At 42.6% G+C, this 11,225-nt stretch overlaps 1 protein-coding gene across 2 annotated transcripts; it reads right to left on the reverse strand.

The window, feature by feature from the left end:
• Positions 1-2,474: 2,474 nt before the first annotated feature.
• On the reverse strand, positions 2,475-10,337 carry mfsd12a (major facilitator superfamily domain containing 12a). Of its 2 annotated transcripts, XM_031575255.2 has the most exons (11): positions 9,669-10,337; positions 9,336-9,546; positions 8,918-9,044; positions 8,346-8,534; positions 7,931-8,023; positions 7,703-7,795; positions 6,729-6,899; positions 5,866-5,960; positions 5,407-5,537; positions 3,609-3,647; positions 2,475-3,011 (listed from the first exon to the last, which is right to left on the reverse strand). In XM_031575255.2, the coding sequence occupies exons 1-11, from the start codon at positions 9,934-9,936 to the stop codon at positions 2,932-2,934; spliced, it is 1,497 nt and encodes a 498-aa protein (XP_031431115.1). In that variant the 5' UTR covers positions 9,937-10,337; the 3' UTR covers positions 2,475-2,931. The 2 variants fall into 2 exon arrangements, with proteins under 2 accessions (XP_031431115.1, XP_012695004.1); XM_012839550.3 differs by lacking the exon at positions 3,609-3,647.
• Between the last annotated feature and the right edge of the window lie 888 nt (positions 10,338-11,225).

Below are 11,225 nucleotides of genomic sequence, written 5' to 3' on the forward strand. Positions count from 1 at the left end.
GATGACCAGAATGTAAAATTGGTGAGTCTTATGGTCCATTTTCTAAAGTGGCTGGCACTGCTTTAAACTCATTTCAGCAACTCTTAGCTCACAGTAGTTGGTAGTCCAAGCTTACTGCGCCCAATCAGGAGGTGAGTCATGAGATCTTTTCTCTCCAGAAAGGCCTATATGTGGGTCCAAATGAGAGTTCTTCTAACACTCCATAATGTCATAGCTGGACATATTATGAAAGCAAAAAGTTCCTTGTCACCACCTAAACCACTCCCAACTGTTGGTCAACTGTTCCTCGTACACTAGTGGTGTAGTGTGATACTAAGCATCACCTGACCGTTTCAGCATAATTTCAAACTAATTTCTTCTGTCATTTTTAAATAGACTTAATTTGAATTGGGTTGTGGATGTTTAAACCTCATTCATACACTTCTTGGTAAATAGAAATCTTTAAGTTTTTAATGTTCACAATGAAGGAAATGTCAAAGGCCTTTGCTATGGATCACAGTAAGGTTGACAGTTTTTTCCTAGTTCTGTAGTACAGAAATGTAGCCGTCATTGGGGTGTAACCCAAAATGCCACACATCTTCATGATCTGTCTAATCTACATGGAGCTAGGACTGAGTTTCAGACTGAAGTCCTGCATATAGAGCTGGAGCTCACTGAGTATTACAGCTGTTGTGTGTACTGTGACATCTTCAACATCTGTTGCACAAAAGGAAGTAGTGAGCAGACATTCAGAGTTTCACTAGTGTAGAGGAAGTGAACCAACCAGCCTGAACCTTTCTGCTTCAATTGACCTGAATTTGTCTATCGATTTATTTATATGTTTATTTTCTCTTTGGCTGACATCCGCTCAATTCCAAAGAAAAGATTTTCTAAAGAATGAGTACCATAAATTAAGTTATTTTTTGGAAATTTCACATCCTTCAAATGCTCCTGATTCTATAACAATTCGTGTAGTCCAGTTTTGATCTTTTATTAAAAAATTTTAAATCATTTTCACACTTGTCTCAATACCATGAACACCTTTTCAGAACTCTTCACACAGTGGGCTTTACTTTATCACTAGATATACAATGAACCAAAAACCACAAACAACTTGAAGCATTGCAAAATGCATATGTTACGTGTTGCTGTATCCTCTATTTTTTATTTTGTTGATCAGTTTAGTGTTGGATTGCAAAAGAAAAGAAAATGTATGACACCCTTTACATATTGTAATACAAATCACAATACAGTAAATATGAAATTCAACTATATGCCTCAATTTACTGTGGTATACTATAGTACAACAAAAGTGTGCAGACACTTTTCTTTCCCAGTACAGTAGGTGAAACAACAATACATGAGACTACCACTAGAAGTATCCTGCAGCCCTAATGCTGATTCATGGTGTCCTCTGAATTTAGCATGACATTTTTATGAACTTCACATTTACAGTACAGCAACGTTCTCCTTGAATCTTTAGAAATAAATCTTAAACACATCTTCCACCCCTAAAACCCCCCATATTACACAAATATTTCAAGGCAGGCAGTTGTCATGCGACACACTTTTTTGATCTGTTGGTTTGTTACAATACCACTTTTGCCATTTGTGAGTGTGGTAAATTTGCCTCATGAGATACATGGTGTCAGTGGTACAGTGGTTAGTGTTGTAGTCCAACAAGTTTCAATTCCTGGGCAATGTAATATGGTACTGTAAAGCACTTTGGATGAACATGCCTGATAAGTACCAGACCTTTGATGTAGTTGCATTTGTGGGTCACTCTGTCTCATTGATAGCCCATGACTTACATATACATCAGGAATGGTGGGAAAATGTCTTCAGCAACAACTACATCTAACTTTTTCCTTCATGCACATTTCAATGCAAATGCTGTATTACTGTAAACAAAGTAACATTTCCGCAAAAATCTGAATAATCTGTCTTATTATCTGTGTTTCATTTGTCTGTCAAAATAAAACATCTTTCCATCTGCAGTGATCAACATTTTGAACTGAAAGTGAACAGTTTTGAACAGAGTATCTAAACGTCTACAAAAAATGCTGAGTTTTGCTGGTGGTTAACATGGACTGAGACAGGTAGCCATGCATTTTTGAAGGAAGTGGTCATTGAATGCATTTTGTATCGTAAAAGTATCCACACTTTGGTTCACAAGTTTGAGACAAGTGTGAAAATGATTGGAAAAAACTGTAATACCACACCTAAGATGCTGTCGAAGTAAACAATGTTTTGTCCACCTCCAGCTTTGAACAGTTTGCTCTGGTCAATGTGGACCCATTAACCAGACTAGACACACATACCTGTTGGTGTTGACTGTGAAGAAGAAACTTTTTTGTCACAAAAAGAAAGCAAGAAAAAATCAGCAAATAAATCTTCATAAGCTGTAGGAGGTCTGAATAAGTGCATCGGAAGTCCACTGAGCCAGACACTCTCAACTCTCACCTTATCATTTAATATTACACTGACACATCACGTTAAAGGAATGTTTTTTTTATTTTACAACCTTTAGTTAAGTGCAGATTGTCACGTATTTCTGAGCATAACTGTACATACACTGAACTGCAACACCAGCTAAGTGCTGCTGTGCAGTTTGATTCCCTTTGTTCATGTGTTTTAATCTCACTGCTCAATGTGGCCTGGTCATCATTTCCATATAGAAGAAGTGGAGAGATATGTGCTCAGTTACAATCTCCTGATCAGCAGTCAGTTCTCCCTTTTTGAAAATGTACTCTAGATTTTTCTGTATGATTACCTATGATCCAATTTACAGAATAATGAAATCAAGATTTAAAAAAAACAATACTAGAATAAAAAGTGTCTATACTTAAATATACGACATTCTGAAAAGAGGCACTGCAAGTTTGAACACAAAAACTGGCTTGGGGTTCCCCAAAAGTCCCTTGTTCCCTTAGTGATTCCAGTTGTTCAGTGTTAGTTCACTGAGGCCTGATCAGACACTTCATCAGGTTCCTGTCCCTCCGTTCCCATCAGACCGTTAATGACAGACAATCCTGCAAGGTCAAAAAAGGACATCGCACCTTAGAATTCACAGCCTACAGCACGTCTACCAGCATATTACACTTAAAGCATCATTTTATGACGCCATCTGTCTGGTGAAGACCTGGAGAGTCAAAATGTTTTATATTTACATTATTTGAATTTACATTGGTATGTGAATATTTTTTTAATTTCTGTGGAAATTCATCTATCCAAAGCTCACTGAGCATCTGGGTCCAGTACTGGTGCTGGATAACAAACCTACAAATGATTTCATAGGACATTCCCACTATTTCAATTTTTTTTTAGAAAATAGTGGAAACTCTTGATTCTGGTGCAATCAAAATGATCTCAAAATAAACTTCACGTAACCTCCTGAGAACCAACCCATGGACTTGTGTCCTCTGTAGTGGAATTCTTTTTTGAGGAAATCACAAAAAAAGACACTTTTTTTTTTTTCTTGGTTCCCAGGAGGATATCAATTAAATCAATTCAAGTGCTCTTTGATCAAACTCTATTGTGACATCAGTGAAGTGATCTCTTATTGGACAGTAAACAGCATCACTGATTTCTGATTGGCAGAGCCTTCCTGAGGGAGGCCAAGTTCTCACCGGACTGACATTCGTTGAAAAGGGGTTGTTCTTTATCAGCTGGAATGCACAATAACATGGTTCTTAGAATATGCCCCCTCCATATATATGTACTCTCACTCACACACACACACACACACACACACACACACACTGATTCTGTTCTGGACCTCATTGTCGATGTTGTTGTCCTCAGAGAGGATACTCCCCAGGTATTTGAATGATGGTACTACAGACAGATGCTTATCAGCGATGGTGAAGATGGGTGGTGTGGATGGGATGTTGGTACTCCACTGGCAGACTACCTCTGTTTTGGTGGTGTTGATGGTCAGCCCCATCCTGTTGTAAGCCTTCACAGCTGCATCCACGATAGCCTGGAGGTCTTGTGGAGTGTGAACCACAAGAATGCAGTCATCTGCATACTGCAGCACAAGGACCCTCACTCTGTGCAGCTTGGTGGTTGCCATAAACAGGTCTTGATGTTGCTCCCTGCACTTTTCCTGGAGTTGCCGGGCAGTGAAGACCATGTCGACTTTGCTCCTGTTTTTTCTAAAGCCACACTGTGATTCTGGGAGCAATGACTCTGTGATGTTGTTGATTAGCCTCTGCAGCATCACCATGGCAAAGAACTTACCAGCAACAGCAAGGAGTGATATACCTCTGTGGTTGCCACAGATAGCCTTGTCACCTTTGTTCTTGTATATGGTGAGAATGTTGGCATCTCTCCATTGCTGTGGGATGTTTTCAGCAGCCCAGGCCTTAATGATGTATTGATGTAGCGCTCTTGTACAGATGTAACCACCCTGTTTAAACAGTTCTGCAGGGATATTGCCAATGCCAGGCGACGGCTGACAGAACCTCCAGGAAGGTCGGGGGTTGGTTGAGGTTGTCAATCAGTGGAAGTTCAAGCAGTTGATCTGGGATGGTGTGGTCTGCTTCAGAGTCCTGATTTAGCAGGGTATTAAAATGTTCAGCCCACCCCTCTAGTATACTGCTCTGGTCTTTTAGGACTCTGAGCCCATCTGCTGTTTTCAGGGGAGTGATGCAGTGGTTTGTTGGGCTGTAGATAGATTTGACTGCATTGTACAAGTTATGCAAATCATTTCTATCAGCGAAAGACTGGATTTCCTGTGCATTCTCTGTCCACCACTTGTTTTGCATGGTCCGCAGGGTCCTCTGCACTTCACGTCTCGCTCTCTGTCTTTGCTGTCTGGCGGTGCTCGATTAGGGTTTTTTCAGGGTTGCCTGGTGTGCTTTGTGCATGGCATTCAGCGAGTTACGGATGGTGTCTGAGTTATTGTCAAACCAGTCCTGGGGGTTCTTGGTCTTATAGCCGATTGAGTGGGCTGCTGCTTCATGAAGGGCTGAGCTGATAGTGGTCCACTGCTGGTCTGTGGCATTCTCTCCACTCAAGATGAGTTCTAGCTTTTCAAGTTTCTCAGCCAGGGAGCATCGAAACTCATTTCTTGTGCTGGTGTCTTCCAGACGGGCACAGTCTAAGCGTCTCCAACTGGGCGCACATTCCCGCATGGGACCCCTCCTCTGTTAGCGACCCTTCATCAAGGAGCCTGGTCTCACTAAGTGCAGCGATGTCACTGTTGTTACTCACACTCTCTCACACACACACACACACACACACACACACACACACACACACACTCTTACTTAAGTCAAACCCATTCAGAATGAAAGCCAAAAGGTGTGTCTGTTCATCTTTCAGCTCAATGATTAGTTTGCATATTTCACATGACACCTAAGCATCATGGCAAGAGCGTTACAAATCTCCTAAATACTAAAGACAGAAGCAGAGGGGACTCACGATTCCGAAGGCGAACAGGCCAGATGAGGAGGGTGCAGAGACACAATGACGCAGCAACAGCCACGCCACCCGTCGCTCCAACCATCACATAGTGGTAGTACCACACACAGGCAGGGCAACAGACCTGTGTGCTGGGCAAGAAAAATACACACGCTTACATATAACAAACACATACACGGTGCAGATATGTTTAAGACATCTGGACCATTTACAACTACACTGGTTTATTTCATGGCAAAAACAAGCAAACACAGTGATAGCATGTGGAGAAAGCTATTAAGTGCTAGCTTCTAAGTGATTTGAAGAAAGCTATTAAGTGCTAGCATTAGCATTTCATTTGCTTAAAATAAATACAGCACACACACCTGGAAAGAAACTCAAACACGTGTGCATGCACAGACACAGACACAGACACAGACACAGACACAGACACAGACACAGACACAGACACACACTTACTGGCAGGGATGAAGGCCCTGGATCAGCATGACCACCAAACCATTGGCCACCTTGTCAGTGAAACTCATTGCTCCGTACACAAACGCTCCACTTTGCTGTTAAATGTACACAAACACACAGGATTAAAAAATCATAGCTTCAGACCTCCCCCGTGAAAGAAAATAAAGGGTATGCCAATTCACAGGACTGTAATATCTGCTCTAACTCTCCCCAAATCAAGGCAGCCATTGAGACAGTTTAAGACTTGAAAAAAACAGTAGCATCCCTGATTGCTTAATACTCCATGACAAGGTACTATAGGTTAAAAAATTATAATGAATCGCCCCCCTAAAACCCAGCCAATGACAAACCTGCCATCTATCTGTATGTTAAGGCAGTGCTGTAATATGCAAGCGAGGGTCAAACAGTGTGAGTGTATTAGTTCCTGCTGCTGGCTTTCAGGGCACTTTCAAAGCTACAGTGATACTTTTAACAGTTGACATAGACTTTACACTCTGATAGTCATCATGGAAATAGATATCCTGAGAAGAATAATGTCTTTGTGCCACTAAAGGCCTATCTTATCACCAACCCAAATGTAAACATGGTCCAGTTAGATTTACCAATCAGCACACTTTAAAAACAAATCAAGCATTCCTGCCATTTTTCAAATGCAGTGCACATTGAAGGGAGAGGAAGGCAGATTCCCTTGTGGTAGAGTCGGGTAGTCGTTACCAAGACACGCTAACATTACCAGCATTTCACAGCAGATATGCTCAGTACTGACAATGTCTTCAGTTATGTTGTATTTCTGAATGTCAAATGAAAAACAAATCCAAACAAACAGCCCAACACTGACCCTTTCACCCTTCTGAGTGACTTACTGTCTGGTCCCCAATGAGGTCAGCAGTGAGGGAGAGAGACATGACCAGGATGGTGGCGGATCCTGACCCCAGCAGGACAGCAGCCCCATACACAGACGGGCCCATATGGATGTCCAGCAGCACCCAATAGGCAAACGCCATAATCAGCAGCAGGCCTGTGAAGTAGGTCATCTGCCAGTGTGGACAGAGCGTACCTGCTTTAGAATCTGGTCCACACAGCCCATGCACATTCATTCATATTCAGAGAGCACTTCCCGTCCTAACTGGCACTTCGACTAGTGCGTAACTTGCAATTTCAGCAGTTACATTTCTGCACTTCTTTTTCTTTTTTATTTCATTTTGTTATATTCCTTATGTAAAGTAGTATTTATTGTTACACCAGGTTCTACTGCTCGTAGCTTGACTATTCTCTCCCTTGTACGTCGCTTTGGACAAAAGCGTCTGCTAAATGACTAAATGTAAATGTAAAATGTCATCATCATCTTCATCATTATTAATCCTATAGTACATGTAGGATTCGTATGTTTACTACATGACAATGGCCTCCAGGGCTCACTTTCACTGTGGTTACCCACTTCACCATTTTACATTGGTTGGGTGCTACCTGTTACAACACAAAACAGCTGCACACTTCCCTCTCCAAAAAACCCACAAACCTAGGAGAGAATCTGTTCAAATGCACCCGTTAGCATGTTTTATGGCAATGCATTGAACAATGGTGTATATGGTGCCTACATGTTAATACACTATTTACATAACAGTATAGGTCATGTTTTCAAGCAGCCATCACAGCAAAACAAGTGTAATGCCATGAATCACTGAAAGGCTATGGCATATGACATGAATACCACACACACACACACACACACACACACACACACACACACACACACACACACACACACACACACACACACACACACACACACACACACACACACACACACACACACACACACACACACACGTCTTACACTTTTGCCCATCAGCTTGCTGAAAGGCTTCATGATGAGGGAGGAGGCGAAACCACTGACATACATGACCAGAGGGATGGTGGCGATGTAGTTCTGCAAAAACAGAGGAAAAGGAAAGGGGAAGCAAACCACAGTCTCTACTGTGAATGACGACATTTGCAACACATCAACCAAATTTCATTGTATTTTTTTTTTGTTTGTTTCATGTTTGGAGAGTGGGAGGCTCACCTTGGGCAGCATGAGAGTGTTGGTGAGGTACATGGAGATGTAAGTCTGGGAGAGGTTGACTATCAGCCGGGTGGACATGTAGAGGAAGGCCACCTGGCAGCACCCAAAAGCACACGCGCACACACACACACACACACACACACACACACACACACACACACACACACACACACACACACGCAATGGCATGGCAATTTCAGTGTGAAACCTGCCAACAATCTGTACTGAAGGAGTACATACCGTATGCATATAACCAACATCGTGCATTTAGATATATATTCTGAATCCATTTAATCTGCAAGTATGCTGATAAATAGGTTTCTGACCACAGCCTGCACCGGAAGGCATTTAAACATGTGCATCTGATCTAGCTTAATAAAGCCATTTGCCTGCCTGTTGTTAGTTAGTATGTTACCTGGTAAAACGACGGCTCCAGAAGCCAGTGTTTCCACTGCATTCTGGCACTGGGAGGTCTGGGAGTGTTGAGGAGGGGCTGCCGCTCGCCCGGCTCAGAGTCAACAGCAGCATTGATCTTCTCATGAGTGCCCAGGTGGAAGAGGAGTGAGGTGAAAGCCCCAATGCCCAGCACCACCAGACTCAAGTTCTGCACACACAGAGAGAGAGAGAGAAAGAAAGAAAGAAAGAAAGAAAGAGAGAGAGAGAGAGGTGAATGTGAGCTGGGTTGTGGGCCGTGAATACCGATATGACGGCTTAGGTGAGGGAACAAGTTAGCTAGAACAGGAGTGTGAAGTAAGGTGTGACGGGAGGTCACAGGTCATTCATAAGCTCTTTATAAAATGGGTATAATAAATGATACCAGCAAACACAGCTGAGGCATTGAGGCACACACACACACACACACACACACACACACACACACACACACACACACACACACACACACACACACACACACACACACACACACACACACACAACCTCACTGTGGTTATACCAGAATGGAGTGAGGTGATCGTGATAACTCACTCTGAAAACAGGGATGTCGGCAGGACCCAGACTGTCTGTGTCGCTCTCTGCCTGTCCAGTCTGCAGGTTGAAGAGCACCCAGGCTGTGGCGTAGACAGTGATGTTCGCCACCACTGTGAAGGCATACCTGCACAAGCAACACAAGACAACACCTGGCTTCAGTCCTCACGACCCAGTCCCCCTCCCTGCTGGTCCCCTCACTGCTGCTGAGCAACTCATTCACCAGTCATAAAAACATTTTATGTTTCAGAAACATGGTCTTGTAAATTAGTTTAAGAGAAATAGCCTCCTGTCTCTGAGGTAAAACACAACCTGTCTCACCTTCAGAGGTGGACTCACCAGCTTCCACAGTCTCGCGTGCCTGGCAGTCACATGATTAGATGACTCAGGAGGTCACACACAGGAAAAAAGGGCTCACCTGAAGGCGGTGAGTTCCACCTTGGCATACTGGCAAGACACTAGCTCAGGGATGAGAGACAAGTGGGAGATCTGAGTGGCCGCCCAGCCGAACTGGAAGATGACGATGAAGGGAAGGAAGTATATGAGGCTGGCCCACTGTGGTGTGCTGCCATCACAGCCAAAGCACTGGTTAAAGATGAAAGCAAATGACACCAACACACTCACTGTGCCTGAGGGACAGAGAAACACACCACGTTAGTGTTCAGGACTGTTCCTGTGAATAAGGAATGAAAGACATGTAATGACTCCTTTCACTTTCATTTCTGCTAAAGAACACCAAATGGCGACTCACCGACCAGGTGCCATGATTTCCTTTTCCCGTAAGTCCCGCATCCCGCTGTACGATCCGATTCGTAACCAATCAGCGGCGTACAGAATCCGTCTGCGATCTGTCCGACTAAAAGCAGCACCCCGGCATATGTGTTGTTAAAACCTAGCACTGAGTGGTAATACACCAGTAGGTATGTGAACCACATAGACGCACATAAATCGTTTAAAAAATGTCCTACCGCATAACTTAGACGTCGACAGACGTGTAAGGAAGACGGGCTATCAGACATGATGTCGAGTTTTCCCTTTAACACCCAAAAGTGCAAACTACTGATTAATAAGATACTAAACACTAACAGACCGACTAATTAGTATGATAGCTCCCATGGTTTCCTCATACCATTGACATCCCCGCCGCGTTCAAAAACTGGGTAAGTGTTACCATCAGCGTATCCTCAGGACGAACTGAGCTCTCCCGGTCAGCTGACTGGCACATTTCACTGAGATGCTGATTTAGCCTGAAAGATCCACTACTCTTCACGTCAGCGGTCTGAAACCCCTGATGCATTCAACGTTATCTGGAGTAGGCTAATATTGTCTTTTAACAAATACTTGAGTCTAGGGTAGCATAATTCCCAGTTTGGCAGCGTTTGTTGTTGTGTTGTGTGGCTGTAATGGCCGACACTTATGACGCTTTGTGATGTATGCCGAGAAGTCACGCCCATTCTCGAATTGCTAAACTGCTCAGCAGTTTCCAAAACTTTAATATCTTAGTTTTAGCGCGTAACACAACAAGATAGCTTGAAAGTTTTGGATTATCATCATCAACAAGACTGTTTTGAGTGTTTTTTTGAGAAGGGGAAATACCAAGGCAAAAACAATAAATGAGAACATTTTACGCAATTCACGTGCGACAAGGAGAAAGAGGGCAAAAGGGGAGAGGGAGGTGTGTAAAGACTGATAGATTAAAAGATAGAGGGTAGAGAGAACGTGAGAGAGAGAGACAGTATTGAGTGTGAGCCTGGGGAGGTGATCAAGAGCAAAGAGAGTGAAAGAAGGAGAAAATGGTTGCAAATTGAGTGGTACTGGGATATGGAGTATGATTAAGAGGAGTTGGAGAGGGATAAAGCGATAGAAAGATAGAGACATGAAAAGAAAAAAAAACAAGTAGACTATGGATGGTGCCTTGTATACTTCTTGTTATACAGTTATATGGAGAGGGACAGAGAGAAGGAGAGCCTTGAAATTTGACCAGCAATAATTAATTATCCTATTATTATGTCACAATGGCCCAACGCAAGTCTATGGGAAAAATTAGGCTAGTTTTTTTTTATATCTTAAAAACTGTATTAATATATTAAATATATATATTAAATATTAAACGGTTCAAACTGAGTTAATCGCAGAAATTGGTAAGAAAGAAAAGAATAAGACAATGCCTAGTAAGAACAATCATTGTTTGCATGCACAGTAAATATTTGCCTCTTCCAGCATTCCTCCACTTTCAAGGAAACTATCCTAGAAATTCTCAAAGGATAAAGTGCAGCAAACTATAGAACATTAGTCATAAAGACCTTAT

The sequence above is a fragment of the Clupea harengus genome, chromosome 10 (assembly GCF_900700415.2).
Source record: "Clupea harengus chromosome 10, Ch_v2.0.2, whole genome shotgun sequence".
In the NCBI taxonomy this organism is placed as follows: domain Eukaryota; kingdom Metazoa; phylum Chordata; class Actinopteri; order Clupeiformes; family Clupeidae; genus Clupea; species Clupea harengus.

Coding starts and splice junctions, on each gene's coding strand:
- mfsd12a (XM_031575255.2), bottom strand. CDS start 9,936: ATGTCTGATAGCCCGTCTTCCTTACACGTCTGTCGACGTCTAAGTTAT. Junction 5,961..6,728: donor ACCTCATTGGGGACCAGACA/GTAAGTCACTCA, acceptor TACATTTAACAG/CAAAGTGGAGCGTTTGTGTA. Junction 5,538..5,865: donor CAGGGCCTTCATCCCTGCCA/GTAAGTGTGTGT, acceptor TTTCTTGCCCAG/CACACAGGTCTGTTGCCCTG.